Source organism: Montipora foliosa, chromosome 13 (genome assembly GCF_036669935.1).
Source record: "Montipora foliosa isolate CH-2021 chromosome 13, ASM3666993v2, whole genome shotgun sequence".
Taxonomy (NCBI): domain Eukaryota; kingdom Metazoa; phylum Cnidaria; class Anthozoa; order Scleractinia; family Acroporidae; genus Montipora; species Montipora foliosa.
Window position 1 is genome coordinate 26,263,885 of NC_090881.1, and position 20,000 is coordinate 26,283,884.

The 20,000-nt window shown below is 38.2% G+C and overlaps 3 protein-coding genes across 4 annotated transcripts in view; 2 read left to right on the forward strand and 1 right to left on the reverse strand.

Moving 5' to 3' along the window:
• The window catches only part of LOC137983012 (choline-phosphate cytidylyltransferase B-like), a 10,298-nt gene extending 4,138 nt beyond the window's left edge, over window positions 1–6,160 (forward strand). Inside the window, exons 5-7 of the mRNA XM_068830172.1 lie at window positions 581–802; window positions 1,583–1,729; window positions 3,600–6,160. Coding sequence (XP_068686273.1) covers window positions 581–802; window positions 1,583–1,729; window positions 3,600–3,809 — 579 coding nt within the window. The 3' untranslated portion in view covers window positions 3,810–6,160. The remainder of the gene's footprint in view (window positions 1–580; window positions 803–1,582; window positions 1,730–3,599) is intronic.
• LOC137983011 (flavin-containing monooxygenase 5-like) lies at window positions 6,145–10,869 on the reverse strand. Of its 2 annotated transcripts, XM_068830171.1 has the most exons (4): window positions 10,708–10,854; window positions 10,358–10,480; window positions 8,433–8,627; window positions 6,145–7,944 (listed from the first exon to the last, which is right to left on the reverse strand). In XM_068830171.1, the coding sequence occupies exons 3-4, from the start codon at window positions 8,615–8,617 to the stop codon at window positions 6,570–6,572; spliced, it is 1,560 nt and encodes a 519-aa protein (XP_068686272.1). In that variant the 5' UTR covers window positions 8,618–8,627; window positions 10,358–10,480; window positions 10,708–10,854; the 3' UTR covers window positions 6,145–6,569. The 2 variants fall into 2 exon arrangements, with proteins under 2 accessions (XP_068686272.1, XP_068686271.1); XM_068830170.1 differs by lacking the exon at window positions 10,358–10,480 and having other exon boundaries at window positions 10,708–10,869.
• Window positions 10,870–11,165: 296 nt separating this feature from the next.
• Window positions 11,166–20,000, forward strand: part of LOC137984082 (DNA polymerase alpha catalytic subunit-like) — a 51,872-nt gene continuing 43,037 nt past the window's right edge. Inside the window, exons 1-9 of the mRNA XM_068831286.1 lie at window positions 11,166–11,234; window positions 11,328–11,403; window positions 11,488–11,524; window positions 12,926–13,022; window positions 14,583–14,648; window positions 14,767–14,801; window positions 14,895–14,975; window positions 15,146–15,205; window positions 18,317–18,369. Coding sequence (XP_068687387.1) covers window positions 11,189–11,234; window positions 11,328–11,403; window positions 11,488–11,524; window positions 12,926–13,022; window positions 14,583–14,648; window positions 14,767–14,801; window positions 14,895–14,975; window positions 15,146–15,205; window positions 18,317–18,369 — 551 coding nt within the window. The 5' untranslated portion in view covers window positions 11,166–11,188. The remainder of the gene's footprint in view (window positions 11,235–11,327; window positions 11,404–11,487; window positions 11,525–12,925; window positions 13,023–14,582; window positions 14,649–14,766; window positions 14,802–14,894; window positions 14,976–15,145; window positions 15,206–18,316; window positions 18,370–20,000) is intronic.

The window sequence follows — 20,000 nt, forward strand, 5'->3', positions numbered from 1 at the left end:
TGTGAGTTACTGGCCCTTAAAGTGTTCAATAAACTAAATGATACATGAAATGAATCATATATTGAACTGCAGACATGAAACCAAGTAAAGCTATGATACTCGCAATTCTGAATGCAATTTTAGCAATTGTGTAAAGAAACCTGAAAAATTCAGGACTTCAACGGGGTCTATGCAATTGCTAAAATTGCATTCATAACTGCGAGGATCATACAGTAACTTTACTTGAGTGTTCAAGAAATACATGTAAAGCTTTTTGTTAACTAAAGGTTATTAGTTCTTGTATTTTTAGGCCCAGTTCAGACGTCTTGCTTCACATGAGCTGAATCAAATTCATTGAATTAATTTAGTTCATGTGAAGTCCGGCATCTGAATCTATTCAAAAGGACAGTTCTAATTCGGATTGGCTAAGCAATTTTTCCCGCCATACTAAGTATGGCCAGTTCAGGCCTGCTCTCCCTACCCTTCCCCCAAAAACAATGTTGACACATGCATGAGTTATGTGTTCATCTTCCTGAGCAACATTTGCCTGGGTGGGGTGGGTTGTTCAAAAAGTCTCAACTCTTCTTGTGCTTGACTGTAGATTGATTTTGTTGCTCATGATGACCTGCCATACAAAAGTGCTGGTGCTGATGACATCTACAAGGAAGTGAAAGCCATGGGCAAGTTTGTAGCCACACAGAGAACTGAGGGCATTTCAACATCTGACCTCATTGCAAGAGTGGTTAAAGATTACGACGTTTACATTAGGAGAAACTTAGCAAGAGGCTACACTGCCAAAGAGTTAAATGTCAGTTTTATCAAGGTAAAGAATTATCACTCAGGCACTAACTCAAGGGACATTGTATAGAAACCAAGTCAATAATCATATGTTGATGTTTGAGGAAATAGGAAAACCAGAGTAACCGGAATAAAACCTCTTGGAACACAGTAGAGAATTGAACCTGAGCCACATTGGTGGGAGGCATGTGCTCTCACTACTGCGTCATCCCCACTTTCATAATACATTATTCTGCAGCTTTGTTTGTGTTGGAATGGAATTGCACTTTCTCAAGGGAGCACTCCACTTCTCCCTGATCAGCAAGTAACAATAATATTCAAAGAAACACAACATGGTTAAAATCCCTGAACAGGTGGAGCCAACTGGTTGGCTTGAAAGAGTTGCATTATCTTGTGGCCACCAAAGACAAATCCAGCCAGTGGTGTGAGTGGAATTTGATAATTATTGGTGTGATCATGTGTGAATGGAATACCTAGACCATATAATTCCACCTGCCAATAATTTCATTGACAGTAGTGTCTTTTAAACCCTATCTACATGGCAAAGATTGTTACTTACTGTTTTGAAGTTCTCGTAGTCGCTGCTAAAGTTCTCTTAGAGAGCCTGTTCTACAGGTCCTAGTAAATAAGTATAATGGTAAATTATTGCATTTACCAACAGTGCTTTCATTGAGGGTTCACCCTAACCCTTAACAAGGGTTGTCATTGATTGTAAGTTACTGTATTATACTCCTAATGATTCATTCCAATCCAAGCAACTGCACCACTGTGTGAAAATTGCATACTTTGTATATCAATTTTCTAGGAGAAGGAAGTTCAAATGAGGCAAAAGATTGATGAAATTAAAGGGAAGATGAGTGACAAGTCACAAGAGATGCTCACAAAGTGGGAAGAAAAGTCGCGCGATTTTATTGGGAGCTTTATTGACATGTTTGGTAGAGATGGGCGTCTGGTAAGCTTGGTGAAGTCATTTTCCCGGACAAACATTTTTCAAGATGATGGTGATAGTGATGCTGAAAATGGCAAAGTGTAACTAGTGTAATAGAAATTGATGACACACACCAACAATCCTATAGTTATACTCAATTTATGCACAGTTTCAAATTATTATTAGTTCAGGTGTTGCAATGAGATTAGTACCGTTTTTTTTTTTTGTACCATAAAATTAATGCTCCCTCTTTTTGAAATAAGCATAAAATAATATTAATATTGCTTCAAGTGCTTTCGATTGAATGCAGTAAAACTATCCAAAAAAATTAACCCATGGACTCCTCAAATGCCCTAGGGTTCCCCCAGTTGACTGGTAAACTCATCTGGCATTAGATGTACAGTAGTAAAACCTGTTAAGTTTCACTCCCAGGAGTCAATGGGTTAGTTAATTAAAGTAATATTACTTTGGCCAGTAAAATTAAGTTAATTCTTGTGAAAACCAATCTGATGGCAATTATACAATTATTATAATAATGCATGAATTCAACAATAAAAATTAATTACTTATCATAAACAAGAAACAATGTTTTTGTAAATAATTTAGTGCTTTAAAATAATTTTTCTCTTGGAAATTTTTAAAATGATATTTGGGGCTTAAAAACATGAGTATTTTTTTGCGTGGATCTTAAAAAACCTTTAAAATCAAACCCTCTAAAAACACTGGAAATATTGTGACAAAAATAATGTAAAATTAATCTACCCATAATTATTTAAAGGAATATTTTAGTGTACACTTAACTTAAATTTGATGAAATAAAAATTGCAAAGATTGCTGTAGATTTGTCTCAGGTTTAACTATTGGACCTTTGGTGAACTTAAATGTGCTTATTAACTAGACCTAACACAAATTCTAACAGTGTTAATAAAATCACGGTGCAGTGGAACCTTAGTGGACCTCAATCTGTATGAGCAAAGTTTTGAGTTGGTATAAAGAACCTTTTCAACCTTGGATATTGGCTTTCTAGAGTTCCAATTGGCTCACTAAACCTCAATCATCAGCTTGTATACTGAATGATCTCACCAAGTTTTATCAAGTTTAAAAAATTGTGACAGGCCAAGCCAAAATTTCAACATCCAAATGTTAAGAATTTATTCAAATTTGATAAATCAAAATTTTCCATTCAGGCTTGTTAGATATCAGATTGGTCAAAACCAACTTGGCACTATACCTTAATTCAGTTGGGCAACTTGTGAAAAGTCTGTTTTTTAGCCTCAAAACTCAAATTTTTGTGAACATCTCATAAATAATTATGATCAAGGTAACAAAATCATTCCCTGGTCTTAATAAGCATTTCACTAAGTTAAGGTTCCACTGTATGAAGATTTAATCTTTAACTTGAAGATTGATGATTTCTGCAAAAAAGATGAGCTCTCAACAACCAAGTCAAACTGCTAAAGTTAAAAGGTACTTTTCTCTGGACAATAAAATTAGTGTATGATAAATCTTCTGAATAAGGTGCTGCGTAATTCAGTCTCTCTTGTTTAGAACATTTCAAGCTATGACTTTTGACTATGATTTCAAATGAAAAAAAGTCAGTGATACACAATCAAGCCAACATTGAACTAGAATTTTATCTTATAGAAAGGATTGAACTGAAGTAAAAATTAATCCTTAAATCATCTTAATTTCATATGTTCTTAATAAAGCACAAAACCACACCAAACGTGATCAAAAAAGGTCAAAAAGTGAGTCTGGTGAGCAACTAAAAATGCTGGAAGCATCCGCTTGTGAATGCTGATACAGCGCCTGTTGACTTTCTTTACTAAACAAGTTGTTTGAAAAAATACTGAATTTGAATAGTACTCTGATATTTTATCCTCTTCCTGTGCAGAACCAGCTGTTTGGCAAGGGCAAGGACAGAATATTCCATGCAGGTGCGCGTATCAAGAGGGCTTTATCACCTGGTAGGAATCCTGATTGGTATGACATATCCCCACAGTCTTCACCAAAAGTTCCTCGCCTCTCGTTTGATCCAGAGATTAGTGATGATGAAGACAACAACGATGATAAAGAAAAAGATAGTGTGTCAGCTGCCAACTGAGGCATTGTCTTTGGAGCGTAGCTATAATGAGGAAATCAGAGTGATAAAAAGTTGTGTAGATACAGTAAATTGTAACTCAAATGAAGTGAATGCCAATTAATATTTCAATGATTAACCATGGAAGTGCCAACTAAGGGTTTGATCACTCAATCAGTTTCAGCCTGGACTAAAATGTGGGCCCACTGACCAGGTTTTAGTTTAGGGACAATGTTGAATTTCTGGCTGGATGTGCAATGTAAAATTTAGTATGAAAATTTACTACAGTGTAGGATATGAAAACATCATGATACTGAAGGGATTCTCTTATGTCCATGTTCCTAAAAATCCAGCTTGATTAGCAAAACTCAGCTTGGGCCAGAACTTTGTTTGTGCTATCCAAATAATTTTATTGAGATGCATTTAGAACTTCATCAAGTTGGGCTGGAGGTTTAACTTGCCCTGAAATTTGCAGGTTGTCATTCCTTAATTAGTATGCAATGATGTGTTGACAAGGCAAAATCATTAAGGAAGATCCTGATGATAATTATTGTGAAATTGCTGTCACTTGAGTTGGTTGATTGGTTTTTGGGAAAGGATATTGGTCAGCTTCTTTGGATAACTTGATATGTCCAGGCTGCCAATAATCCTTGCAATTGAGGAACAGCCATAAATGAAAATAAGCCTTGCTGATCATGCCATATTTCACAGTAAGACTGAGGAGGATGTTTTTTTTTTTGAGACAGAAAAAGCATAATGCATTGGAATGATAATTATTTATTGAAAAAACAACCACTGAAATGAAAATGAATCATGTTTGCATTTGTGGAAACAAGCCCTACACTATAGATTTGCAAAATATAATTGTAATCTTGCATCCACAAGTCACAAACAATGGTAAGTTTTGGTTTTACTGTCGACAACTTCCTCCCTCTAAAATCATGTTAGGTGCCAATGTGACTTATCAAGTGAAGCTGTGATCCTCGCAGTTATGAATGCAATTTTTGCAATTGCACAGAGAATCCTGAAAATTTCAGGACTTAAATGGGGTTTGAACCTTTGACCTTGTGATACTGGTATGATGCTCTATTATAAACCAACTGAGAGCTATGAAGCCACTGACGTTGGGAGCTGGTCATTTGTGGGTTCTAATGTTCCTCATGGGAGCGTCGCACCTGTATCGCGAGGTCACGGGTTCAAACCCCATTGAAGTCCTGAATTTTCCAGGATTCTCTATGCAATTGCAAAAATTACGTTCATAACTGTGAGGATCATAGCTTCACTTGATTTCATATCCACAGTTCGACATATGATCCATTTCATATATCATTTCATCGCTAATGTGACTTATCTTGCGTGAAAGCAATAGTTACATGCATCATTGTACTAGACCAAATCGGCTAACTCAAAGTTGTACCCAATTCAAACCCTTTAAGTTAAAACATTTTGTTCCAGGCATTTCCATATCATTTAAATGTGAATGCCACATTATAATGCAAATATATCGAGCAAACAATCTTAACCCCAAGAGATTTAAATTAGGTACAATTACACCGAATTATCCAATTTGGTCTCTTGGCTGGAACTTTGTAACATAAGACCATTATTTTGTGTTAGAGTAGTTCAGAAACAGACAGTTAAAGACCCTTTTTTCCACTACTTTCACCTGGATGTCTGTGCCGTGTTATAATGACTATAGTGTCCTGTTATGACAGTTACAAAGGAAGAAAAAATAACTTGTCATAAAATAGAAAAAAGAATCATTTGGTGAGTCTTACACAACATAGAGACAGCAGGTTCTTTTTCCAGATTTATTTTCATTAAATTATACATTATAAGGGCATTGATTATATTATTTATTTTCAACAATAGTTGTTATAAAAATAGAGTCTAGCATTATAATTATTATATATATATTTTAAGCATAAACTTTGATATTTTGCTAATTCAAAAATGGAAACAATGCATCAATATAAAATAATATAAGCAACTTACAGGATGAGAAAGAAATAAGGAAACTTAATTCTGTATTCAAGAACTGAAATCAGTTTTGGTTTATGGTAAAATTCATTTTCTTTAAGTACACACTTTCCTAATCAAGCTATTATTACTACATGTATGACTGTCATTTGCAGGATCCATTTCACTTTTCAATTTGTATTAATTGTTTACCTTAATTATTTGGCAACAACAGGGCTTGAAATTGCAACCAATACAATCACATTTGCCCTGAATTTTTTCCATTTGCAACTTGAATATCTAGGGGAGTTGCAAATTCACCTTTGCTCTTATGAAATAGAAGGGATGGCAGTTGCAACTTTGCAGCTACTTTAGCTAAACTAAATAAAGAAAGTTCAAAAGTTTCTGGTCATGAATTTTGTTTCAATCTATTGTTACCATAACATTATTTTTTATATTAGCCCCACCAGGGTCACATGACCCCGCTAAAAGCGAGTCTAACTTGCTGTCCTTATAAACAACCAAGCATCACATCAAAATAATTGTTAGATAACATTTAGCTGATAGGGCTCTTGTCCCTGAGGAGAATCATCTGACAGACTTGGAAAGTGCTGGACGAACTGACCACATACAAGTAATACAGTGGGGATTCTTTCAACTAAAAAAAGCCATCACAGTGGGAACAGTAACACAATACAATATACTTCTCTACATTTTGTATGCACCCAAGGACACCCCCAATAGATAGAGTAAAATCTGTCAAAGTCAATGGGATAAGATCTTTTGTGAACAATCTTAGTAAGGGGACAAAACATTACAACCAATTTAAAGTTTGAGCAAAATGAAAAATACAACAGAGACTAACAAAAGAAGAACAAGCAATGTGCCATAATGCATGAGTGGTGTGATTGGGACAGATCGCACCACCTCCTCAGCCCTGTCCCACTTGTGTGGTCCTTGCAGTCTGTACTGTGCTGCACCACAGGAGCCCACGATGAGATTCCATGCAAGAGAAGGATGCTTCCACAGTTGAGGCTTTGCACCAAAATATGCTGCAATTTCATCATTGTAGACTATGGGGTCTTGTTGGATTGTGTGCCTTGCTGAACTGTAAAAAATTCTTTCACTGTTTTGCTGGTCTTTCTGCAATTCTTGTCGCATCTTTTCTGCCATGGGAAGTTTGACTGTCCCTTTGCAAAGCTCAGAGAACCATCTGGCCTGGATCTCAGAAACAGACAACAGTCCACCCGATGATGGCTGGACAAAACCAATAAATGCTAGGGAGGCACCAATCACGGGGGAAAACACATTTTTAAAAAGCTTGATTTTGTTTGAGCCCTTTTCCATAATTAAATCTCTAATGCTGCCATCTAAGAATGGCAAGTCAATATGGTAACCAGTACAACAAACCACTGCATCTGCTTCAATCTCTGATCCATCGGTAAAAATGACTTTGTGTCCATGAACAGTTGAAATGTTTGGCTTAATAACTATGTTTCGTCTCTGTATGTGATGCATTAATGTGGGACTAACAGTGGGCTGTGTTTGACGAGCATGCATTTTGGGGTTTAAATTCCAACGCCACGGGCTCCCGTAAAGACACTGGATCACAAACTCCAGAATAAAATTTGCTACACTCCATGGAAGCCAAAGGAAGAGCCGACACCCATAATGATCTACAGGATACCCTTGTACATAATTAGGAAAGATCCACGCTCCTGACCTTGTAGAGATAAAAATGGGCTTTTCCCCACCCAATTCTGTCACATTAACTGCTACGTCAACAGCACTGTTACCAATCCCAACTACAACAACTTTCTTTCCTCCGAGCCCATTTGTAATAGCATCCTTATAATCTACACTGTGAAAAATTCTGCCATGAAATGTTTCTTGGCCTTCAAAATGAGGAATGTTTGGTAAAGCATGATGTCCAGTCGCTATGGCAACAAACTTTGCAAAGGTCTCTTTGAATTCTGATAGGTGATTTCCTTTTCTGTCAACTTTGACTGATGTAATTTTCCAACCTAAAGGAGCCTTTTCCATTTTGATCACCTTAGAGTTGAATTCTACATGCTTGTTCAAATCAAAATGCTTTGCATAGTTCTTGATATATTCTGCCATGTCAACGTGGCTTGGGAAATCAGGGGTGTCATCTGGGAACGGAAAATCCGAGAAGCAGTAGTTCTGTTTAGACACATTGCTGTGAAAGGGATGCAAAGATTGAGTGCATGTTTATCAAAATTTGATTAAAAGAGCAAGATCAAATGCATAACTTTTTTAATTACCTAAGGGATTTCATGAATGTCCCCCACTGAAAGTCCATAAGAATACTTGAGTGCGGGTTATAGATGTAGGGGAAAAGTGACCCGTGCACTTAGCTGGACAATTTATTTCCCATTGGAGCTACCTGAAATTTTCAGGTGTCTATAATAAATTATTATTAATTAAACACCATATTATCGCTTGAATTGTCCAGCTAAGTGCAAGGGTTCTTCCTTAAAAAAGACAACAATGACATAAAATCCTTATGGTTTGAGCCCAGGAGTCATATCATAATTAAGTCCAGGTGAGGATAGTCCTGAGATTGACCGTCATTCAAAACAGTTCTTTTCAGGACTACACTCACCCAGACGATCATACTTCACATATTCATAATACTGACAGAGCCATAAAAAGGTTTTCTCTTACATGTGAGTAAATCTCATGACACCATATCCATCTTCTGTAAACTGCCACAGACCCCCAATATGATCTGTTTTCTCGTAAACAATGATTTTAAAATTGTCATCTAGTAAACACTTTGCTGTTGCAATCCCAGAAATACCAGCACCAATAACTGCCACGTCATATTCCATAGGACTGGTCATTGCCATCTTCGGTTATCTTAAAAAATACAGTAAAAAAATGAAGAAATACTCTTACACTGATAAGTACAGGATCTAACAAAGAGAGCTTTAACATGGAAACTTATGGAAAGTGTTCATTTGCAGTTGCCACTCCAATGCTTTTGAATTACATGCTAGATGATATGTGAAGACCAGCACTATAGTGAACAAAATTATTATAAGAGTGCAAGCTGAAAGATTTCTCTTTTCACAGCCTTTTGTAAACTAAGCAATATTGTCTATGCAAGGTGCACGGTGGCCTCATGGTGAGTGTGCTCGACTCCGGATCGAGTGGTCCAGGTTCGGGTCCTGGCCCGGGACATTGTGTTGTGTTCTTGGGTAAGACAACTCTCACGGTGCCTCTCTCCACCCAGGTGTATAAATGGGTAGCAGTGAATTTATGCTGGGGGTAACCCTGCGATGGACTAGCATCCCATCCAGGGGGGAGTAGAAATACTCCTAGTTGCTTCATGCTACAGAAACCGGAGATAAGCGCCGGCCTGGTGGGCCTTCTAGGCTCGTAGCAGACTTAACTTAATGTTAAGTTTTTAGGCTTTTAGGTTTATATCACATCATAAGGCATGAACCGTTGTGAAAAAGCATTCAGTTATATACATTCAATTTGCAGCAGTAAAAAATGTGTGTGTGCTATATTCTCTTATTAAATAGGATAAGAGGGCATGCAAGCGTAACCTGCTGAGGATACTGAAAACCACTTCACCCTAAGCAATGTGTATGAATAAACAAAATATCTATATAGCTATAATTACTGTTGCTAAAAAGGGCAACAGATCTCTGAAATCTACTGCTTGACTGACTACGGATTCAGCAATGTTCACGTCACCACTGTAAACATCAGAGTGATATTAAGGGAACCAGGCAGCAAAGCTTTCTCTTATCATTTTTATTATTATTATTATTATTATTATTATTATTATTATTATTATTATTATTATTATTATTATTGATGCTTTTGATGCACAGTAAAAGACAGTAGACACAACTTTGGCGTAAATGAGAGGCAGGGAATGTACTGGCAAGGTGGGGATAATACCTACCACCAGTATGGACCACCAGATGAGGGGCTTAGGCACATAGCCGAGGGTGTGCCTCATACCTGTATTGCAAGGCAGGTATACAGTTGCTGGCATAATGACCTGGGGCCAAGTTAACCCAGTCCAGCAAAGTAACAATATGCCCCCTCCCTGATGGAGCTTCAGCACAGGGCTGAAGGGGTGCTGCAAGCAGCAATTCCCTGCCCTTACTTTACTACAGAGAATTATTAACGAGGTTACACTAAGCTTGTAAGTAAAAAAATAAATCAATCAAAAATACAAATGAGCAAGAAAGCGAAACAGGGGAGGCAAGAAGGGATTAAACTGCTGAACAGGAAAACAGAACAAGTTGAGCTTTGGAAATGTCAATCTGAGAAGGATCACATGGTGGGATGAATGAAAGAGCCAAATAAGGTAGTCACGTGATGGGAAGTCACGCTCTCCTCCCATGCTCTGCCCAGTATTTGCTTACCAGCATTAACATCTATTTTTATTCTAAAATATCATTTATTATTATCATTATTATTATGATCATCATCATTATGGTTTCATCATTATTATTAAAACTTTGCCAAAATTCATTTTTTTAATTAACTATTTTTATATTTAGTTCTAAATTTTTAAAGAAGATATTTTATTCAGCCATAGTCTATTAACTATGATTCAGCCTTACCTCTCCAGTGATGCTTGCCTGGTTATAGTTTTCTTAGTGTCAAAATTATTTCCATCAACATCTACACGTCCCAGCACTTGCATTTTTTTGGCAAAGTCCTTTTGACTTATGGCTGAAAGTCGGCTGAAAGTCGTTTTGGTAGTATTGTTAATTGTGAAATTGTTTAATTTTAATTTGGTAAAAAGGGAATTTAACTTCAAAACTGATGTGCATATTCCTCCCGCGACAGAGGAATTCTTAAAGCAGTGACGGGCAATGCAATTGATGTCCTTTGAAAATAAATTGACTACAGTATGGTGTACATCAAAATTGTCATCTAGCGCTTTATGAATAATAACGCTTCTGATTACCTTGGAGTTACGACACGCAAAGAAGATCCTGGCTCTTGCAAACGCAGTCTTTCTTTCTAATTTAAATTGGTAATGACAGGCTTAAAAGCAACCAGAAAATCGCGTGCTTTACACGCGCTCGCTTTTGCGAAAAGCGTTGTCACGAATAGTCACGAGTTGATCGGAGGGCTTCGGATGTTTAAACAACCCAACTACGAGTACCCTCCGTACAAACGTGAAATGGACAAATCATTTAATTTTTGAGGAGAGAAGCTCGGCGACATCTCAGAGAGGATTTGCAGAAGGTTCCAGAAGCAATCACAGATTATAGAATTTAAGCAAGTTCGATTAGGGTAAACACTGTTTGTAAGAAAAAATTCGGAGCATTACCTCTCCTCTCCTCACTTAAAATAAATGGTTATTGTGTCTGGAGTTTAGTCCATATATGGAAAGGCGCTCTTTAATTTAATTCTATTTCGCGCCATTTTCAACAAATTTCAAGATGGCGCCAACTTCTTCTGAGGACGGAGCAAACAATTCACAAGATGGTATACTGTAAAATTTAGCTTCGTTGTTTGACAAGCAGAAGAATTTCATGCCAATAGTCTTTCTTTTATGTGCATATGTTTTCATCCATTTAGCTTCCCAGATAACAAGGCGGTCAAAGCGATCTGTGGGTCGCAAATCTGGAGCAACCTCTGCTCTTGATAGAATTAGGTTTGTTTCGAATTCTGTTTTCCCACGTGTAAAAGCTTTTACGAATATCACGATAAACAAATCCCGTGTTTTCTTTTGTGACAGGAAATTCCGTGAGACCGGTGAGCGTACCAAGTACGAGGTAACCAGAATTTGCCGTTACTGTTCTAACTGGTGGTCATGTAATAAACTTTGATCCGTTTGTAACGTTTCGACGACTGGAATACAATTAGGTTTAGCTCCTATAGATTTTCCAGCAAGATCTGAGATAGATTTTGGTGGAATGACAATTTTCTTTTATTTGCTCTTATCACTTTTATTGATGGTGAAATTAAAAATATATTTAGATCTCCATTCGCGACATAACCTTCAAAGTAAGTTATACTTATAATTTTGAGGGGGTAGTTATGAATCTGATCCAACAGATGCATCGACCAACACATTCGTCTGCATTTGGCACCCTGTTGACTGACGTGTCAGTTATCACTTATCTTTGAAAGGCTGACATGCTAGTTAGTGTTAGCCAATGCGTCAGCTGGCATAATGTGGAGCGACAGTCAGCTAATGGTTGATTGACAGTCTGTCATCTGACTGCCGACTGCTGACCTTTGTGTTGGTCATCTTTAATTTTTAAAGTTTATTTCATGCATTGGTAACCTGTTGATAAAACATTGGTGTATCTATAGCACTCTGGTGATCAATTTTCTGATGTGCCTTTTTTATATTGTTAAATATGTGGGTGTTTCTTGAGCTTTGCCAGTAATAGGTTGAAAAATCAACTTCCTCATTCAATATCATCTTGTTTTGTGTTTTTTTACTCAATCCCCAAACAAAAGGCAATTGCCCATCATGGCCTACATTTTAGATACATGCATAAACACAATAACCAGCAACTCAAGTCAATTTAGGTCTAAATTGTGAAACTAATCGTCTCCATGTCATTAGTTCAGTCCCTGTCAAACTGTTCATACAAATTTGTCGTGAATTTCATTTTGTTGTTAAGTGTTGGTAACGACATGGCCAAATTAGGAGAAGTGTCGACGCTGCTTGCTGTAGTTAGACTTCGTTGGTCTTTGGGGGTTACCAGCTCACACAGAGTCCAATAGACTAGACTTGAACACACTCAAGACTTGATTACATTCTGCTTTAATAGTTAAATCAAAGTGCTTATATACATAATGGTAGCTAGCTAAACGTGATTAAATATGTGAGGGAGTATACGATATTTCCATCCTAGTAAACATCCTAATTTTTACGTGAGCATAACCGCCTTACTTACATATCGATACATACGTAAATCCTGAGGAACTAGGCGTTTAGAATCCTACATGAAATCCTAGTATAAGAAAGGACTAGTTCCCACGATGTAATATGTTGGCTGTATATGCCTCGCGTAAACAGCAGATTTGCATGTTCGATTGAGCAACAATACAAATGTACCTCCGATTCGTATCAGATGAAAAACTGATCTACCTGTACTTGTAGGTCGACAGGTCACGTTAACTAAGTGTCGCGCTTTCCTTAACTTTACTACAATTTCCAGGTTGGTCAGGTACAAGATGTTTATCAGGTTGTAAATGAAGATGAATACTCTGACATTGTTAGAAAAAGACAAGAAGAAGACTGGGTGATTGATGATGGTGAGTAAACATTGTGTAACCGAGAAGGTCAGGGCTTCAGGATTGGTTAATGCTTAGGTGCGCAATAAAAGACAATACACACAACTTGGGCGTAAACGAGGGGCAGGGAATGTACTGGCAAGGCGCGGATAATACCCACCGCCGGTATGGACCATCGGATGAGGGGCCTCGGCAACTAGCCGAGGGTGTGCCTCATGCCTGTATTGCAAGGCGGGCATAGTTGCTGGCATAATGTCCTGGGGCCAAGTTAACCCAGTCCAGCAGAGTAACAATATGCCCCCTCCCTAACGGGGCTTCAGCACAGGGCTGAAGGGGTGCCGCAGGCAGCAATTCCCCGCCCATAGTTTATTAAAGAGAACTATTAACTAGGTTACAGTATGCTCATGAGCAAGATACACAAAAACCAGAAAGCAAAAAACGGGGAGGGAGGGAGGGATTAAAATGCTGAGAGAAAAACTGAACGAGTTAAACTTTGGAAAATTTCAAGCCGAGAGGGCTCACATGGCAGGAAGAATGAGAGAGCCAAATAAGGTAGTCACGTGATGGGAACTCACTCTTTCCTTCCAGATCTCCCCGGTATTTGCTTACCAGCATTAACATCTAATTTATTCTAAAATATCATTTTCAACACAGTGGGGAGAGTACTCCCCCTCTTCAATTGTCTCTGCCCGGGTTCTTGTACTTAACCCATTGACCCCGGAGAGTGAGACTTACAGATTTTACTCTGTTTAACGCTAGATGATTGTACTCTTCAATGGGGGGCGTCCTAAGTGTGTGAATGGCTTAATCACGTGTGGGTCTAGTTTGTTTCTCCTGGAATGCCCCTTTCCTTTTCCACTCCTTTTGTACTAATAGTGGCATGCCCTGCAAAGCAACTCTGCATTTGATGTTGTTCACTCTAAATGCCTGGTCCTGATCAGCTGTTAACAAGCCTCCATCTCTTTTTATGTTTCCTCCCTTTAGCCACTCCCATGACTTATTGTTTCTATCCCCTATAGTGCTTTCAAGGAATTAACCATTGAGAGGTTTACCGACTGTAGTAGCCTTAAAGCAGTCTTATCCCTTCCAGCACTCTCCTTGTTGTGCACAAAGTGCATTCTCTTCACACTTTGTGATGTACTTGTTCAGGCTGTTGGTTTCTGTATTATTCTTTCACTCTTAACACTCCTTGTCCACCACCTGATCTTCGTAGGTAAAGTTCTTTCACATTGGCTGGTGGGTGTAGTGAACAGGGAATGGGCTTTTTTCTTATGGGTTTTGGTTTTCCTGTCCCAGAGATAGTCTTTTTTCCACTCAATTATTCCAACACCAAATCACACAATAGACACTGTTGTGGAATTAATAGTTTTTATGACATACAATTATTATTATTATTATTATTATTATTATTATTATTATTATTATTATTATTATTATTATTATTATTACTATTATTATTATTATTATTATTATTATTATTATTATTACACTGTGAGATTAGCAAGCCCCCACACAATGATTAAAATCTTTCAAATAATTTCATGCATGTACATGAATGTCATGTACGAAATTTAAATTTAGATGGTACTGGATATGCAGATGATGGAAGAGAAATATTTGATGATGATCTTGATGAACCAGCTGACGGTTAGTACGTGTATAAAATTAATGCAATTTGCTTGTCTTAGAATAGTCTTTTTTTTAAACAAGGATGAATTGCTGATCTTTTTATGACATATGATAACTTCGCAATCTTGACTTTCAGAAAAGAAAGCTCCTAAATTCAAGCCTAAAAAACCAGTAAGTAGGCTGTATTTTTTCCTACTCAAGATATTGGAAACAGGTTATCAAAATATTCCTGTGTTCACTTATATTTCATTTTTCTTCTTATAGAATGTTAAGAAACCAGTAGAGAAGCCAAAAACAATCAATAAAATGCTGCTGGCTGCAAGTGCTAAGGCAAAGAAGCCAAAGGTGAGAGGCTCTCTGTCACAAACTGTGAACTAAATTTAGATTTGAGAGAAATTTGCAGAAAAATAGTCACCTTGAATAGTCAGCTGTTAATCAGCCTTTATTTGGTGAAATCTCGATGAAGTTTCCACTGCTTCTCATGAATAAATTTCTTATTTTTTTATCTTCCATAGAAAGAAGTTTTGTCTCTTGGAGAGGACGATATCTTAAGTGGTGTCCTAAAGGAGCTTGAGGTGGGGTAAACTTTTATTCACACCACCCTTGAGCTGGTACTGAACATTCCACAAGGCTGCTGCCTAAGAAAATTTTAAAGGGGCCCTCAGAGCTAAATGCTGAGAACTTAGGAGCCCAACATATGAAGTGAAAGGTGTTGCTATGAAAAATTAAGGAGCCCAGAGCTATTCTTTGGGAGCCCCAGGCTACCGGGCTCCTCTTAGGCAACAGCCTTGTTCCAGATGTCAATTCACCAAGAAATGTCTCATAGTCTGACTGAAATAATCTGATAAGAATCTGAGTGCTTAAGAAGGCAAATCCAATGGCACTGAACTGGAGAACTCACAGGGAATTTTATTAACCATGCAAGCCCTAATGGTGTTACAGCTTGCTTGATGATATGTGGTTTAAAACATACGGTAGACAAGCACAGTTGAAAGGTTCAGTTGAGAATCTCACTTGAGAAGCACGGTTTAACCCATTGGTTCCTGGGGGTTCCCCATTGACGAGTAAAATCGTCTGGCCGGTTTACGCCGGTTTAGGCGTCAAAGGGTTAACATCCACTCAAAATGTCCCCATTTAATCCATTGACTCCAAGGAGTGGGACTTAATTGAAAGATTAAGAGGAAACTTACCTTTAAGTTGAAGTTTGATGTAAATTCTATCTCATCATCTGAAGTGTAAGGGATAAACCGGGTGGGCCCCAACTGGACAAAGGGTTACAGGCATGTGATCCCTTACACTTCAGATGATGAGATAGACTTCAACTTACAGGTAAGTCTCATTTAATCTTTCAATTCTATCCCATAATCCTCAGTGCAGAGATCCCATGAGATGTTGATGATGAGAATAAGCTGGAAACTCCAGGTCAGGGAGATGGCAACCTGGCCTAGTTTGCTTCAATTTATCTCCAATGGAGATTTTTACGAGAGAATCACTGTGGACTAAATTATGAATATCAAACAAATGAACAATTTTGTTTATGTTAGGGTTATGAAGAGTGTAACACTTTTACCACATTTAAGTCGAATCTCAACAGCTTTTAATAACAACTTCGTTCACACACTTTGATTTCTTCTACACACACTCCAAACCTATCCCATCATGCATGTGGTCTAGCACAGGTAGACCAACAAACACTACAAAGAGATAGATAGAAGAGTTAACAAAGTCCCAGTCTATGTGGGATGTGGCCGTTACATTGTCAATCTTTGCTTATTTATGACCCTTTTAAGCTTTCGATGCCTCTGTTTTGTCAAGTTCTAACTGTCTATTAACCCTTTCACTCCTGTGGGGTTCCCCATTGACGAGTAAAATCGTCTGGCGTTAGACAGAGTAAAATCTATAAGTGTCACTCTTGCGAGTGAAAGGGTTAAAACAATGGACCATGCACGACAGCAGGAAGACATCTGAGCACCAACTGAGTGGGTATCTTTTCGATAATCACCCTTTCTAGAAAATAATATTCAGTTTGCATGTCAATCAATTTGACCTCTGACTGACTAAATTTGTTCTGGCTTGGTACAAATATTTGAATGGCTTTCTGATTAAACTCAATTGTGACCCCTCTAATGGCATTAAGGATCCTTTGATCTGAGGTGCTGGTTTGCTATGTGGAAATAAAATTTTGCATTTTCAGATTGTGAGACTTTTAGCTGCTTCTCAGTTTTGCCCAAATCTCAGGGTTTACTCTTGTTGTTACTAAATCTTTGCAATTCTGAGGTCTGTACCACTTTTTCTTTTGTGTTGTCCTCTGACAACATGGTTTTGGCCATTTTGTCAACTAGGTTTGACAGCTGTGTGCTAACACCATCACTCACAGCTCTTTCAGAGTAATAAATTTTGGAGAACTCAGCAAGAACATTGTCCTCACCACCAGCTGATTTTTTTGGTAATTTTTCGCCACTGATAAGGTTGGTGTAAGCCTCGTCCATGTCTATAGAGTCCGAGATGGCGTTATCACTTTTCATGCTCATCAGGCTCGAGTTCTGAGTCGCTAAGTTCATCCCTTTTCATTTTCTGGGATCCAACACTCCTGGAAGAGTGAATAAACTCTTTCACAGCTGACACCATTGAGATAATCGCAGTTCCAAGCAATGATAGGGAGGTTGATTGTTGGTCTTGAAGCTTTTAAAGAATTTCCATGATGACGTTGTGTCAACTGCTGTGCGATTTTGCACATGGTCTGCTACAGGGGAGTTAGTAGCAGAAATGTCAGGTGACGTGGTCTTTGTATGTGCTGCTCCCCATAGAAATCCGTGGTTTCACTGTGGGTGCAGTTTTCTCAGTCTGAGGCTTACTGCGTGGGTCAAGCAACTCAGGTAGTGAGACATCTGGATTTGAAGAACGTTGAACTCTTTCTTCAATGGGGACCGCCATTGTGATCATCAGCGATCCATGCAGTGGATTCAGTTCAAAGACAACTCAGGAAACCTTTGGTTTACGGGTAGCCTTTTGAAACTGAGCTAATTCGAAAGATTTAACAGTAATGAAAGAAGAAACAAGTTTTGCCAATATTTGAATGATGAATATTCAATCATGTTTTCTCTGGAAGCGGGAAAAGACGTGCGTTGAATTCTGGAATTGGACAGTGCAATCTCATGGGATCCCTGCACTGAGGATGATGGGATAGAATAGATTTTACTCTGTCTAACGCCAGACGATTTTACTCGTCAGTGGGGTTGGTCCAGGGCGGTTCAGGTACCAATGGGATAAAGCATGGTTTCAAAAGCTGGGAAAGGAAAATCGACAAAAATTTAATGCAAGCTATGACCTACAGAAAATAATATTTTAAAACATTTAAACGTTGGAATCTGAAACTTGAGCACGTCCTCTTGATACCTTGTACTCCTGGGAATGAAATTGCAAGCACATGAATATATTCGGCTAGGCAATCATTTGAAACAAATTATTATAACCCCACTTCAACTTGAAGGAAGCAGCCCAATGGTCATTTATTAAGCATGGTGAAGGTGAATTCAGGTTCACAGAAGTCACGTTAGGTTAAAGATTGAGACTTGAATCAAGGGCAAGCCGCCACAAGCTGATCCTGCAACTTAGGCGCTGAGCCCTGTTGGGTCATTCTTTCATTTTTGACATCTGATTTTCTCTTTTTTCCTCTTCATTAAAAGAACCCAAAACCACTTCCTGTAAAGATGTCAAAAAGCCAGAGTCGCAAGTCAAGGTTTGGTGTATTTTTCTTTTTTCAACTTGATAGTTCCAAGTGTTTCGTTCATGACGGGGGAAGATGTTTTCAGATTTGGTCAACACATTAAACACGCCATGGTTTACCTCGTGGAAGAACAACATTCGGGAACTTTTATTACATCATACATGTAAATTGCACAGGCATCCCACTAGATATAATGAGGTCATCCTAACACCCCCACTTGATCTCACTTATATGTCCTAGAATTACATCCACATATTATTACACTAAATGAACTCAACATAAGATGTATTATCTCTTAAATGGATACAATAATAACAATACGAAGTTATGCTTGTATATTACTTGTATACCTATGTCTTAAGAACCAAAAATATAATTCCTAAACTTTTGCAACTTAAATTTAGTAACTGGTTTGGTCATGACATCAGCTACCATATCGGCAGTAGGACAATACTTAATGATTATCTTGCCTGCATTCTGCGCGCTGCGAACGAAATGGTATCGAACATCAATATGTTTCGACCTTCGTTGATTGACTGGGTTCTTGGACAAGGCAATTGTACCTTGGTTGTCCTCAAAAATCAAAACAGGGCCACTTACCTCACCAATGTCCTTCACCATTTGAGTGAGATACATACCTTCTTGGACTGCTGCTGCCAGAGCAATATACTCAGCTTCACATGATGATAGAGCCACTGTTGGTTGTTTCCTTGATTTCCAAGAAATAAGAGGACCGGCTCTGTTCAAACTGAAACAGTACCCACTGATACTACGTCTGTCATCTGTAGATGACGCCCAATCAGCATCACTGTAGCCTATCAGTGTAAGACCATCATCACACTTTCTATAGCACAATTCAAAATCAAGAGTCCCCTTCAAGTATCGCAACACATGTTTCAAAGCTATCCAGTGTCCCTTCATGGGAGCAACCAGGAACTGTGACAACTTAGTAACAACCCAGCATATGTCTGGTCTGGTACATGTCATAGCATACACCAGACTACCCACTGCTTCACGGTATCGTCTAGGGTCCACAGGGGTTTCACCATCAAACTCAAGCTTCTGTTCTGAAGGTGTAGACCTTGGCTTACAATTGGACATCTCAAATCTCTCAAGCACCTTAGTGATGTACCCCTTTTGATTCATCTTTACAAAGCCATCTCCCTGCTCAAAGTGAATACCCAAAAAGTATGAAAGTCTACCCAGATCTTTCATATGAAACCTCTTTTTCAGCATTCCTTTAGCTTCAGTCATTAGCAACATGTTGCTTGCTGCTATAATTATGTCATCTACCCAGACAAGCATAGCAACAAATCCACTTCCAACATGTTTGGTATACACACAATTGTCAACAGGGCTTTGAACAAAACTGTTCTCCAACAAGAAACAGTTTAGTACATGGTTCCAATTTCTACCCGACTGCCTTAGGCCATACAAAGATTTGTTCAATTTATACACAAGTCTCCCTCCACTCCCTGAGGGAACTTCAAAGCCTTCAGCTTGATCCATATAAATCTCACAATCAATAGAGGCATTGAGATATGCCGTTTTCACATCCATTTGGTGCAAAACCAAATCACGTTGTGCTGCCATTTGCATTAGCACACGCAGTGATGTGAGATTAGCAGTTGGTGCAAAGGTTT

Bases quoted from the DNA above. Each gene is read 5' to 3' on its own strand.
- LOC137983011 (XM_068830170.1), bottom strand. From the start codon at position 8,617: ATGGCAATGACCAGTCCTATGGAATATGACGTGGCAGTTATTGGTGCT. The intron at 7,945-8,432 runs GTAAGAGAAAAC...TCCCTTTCACAG, and splicing joins GTCATGAGATTTACTCACAT to CAATGTGTCTAAACAGAACT.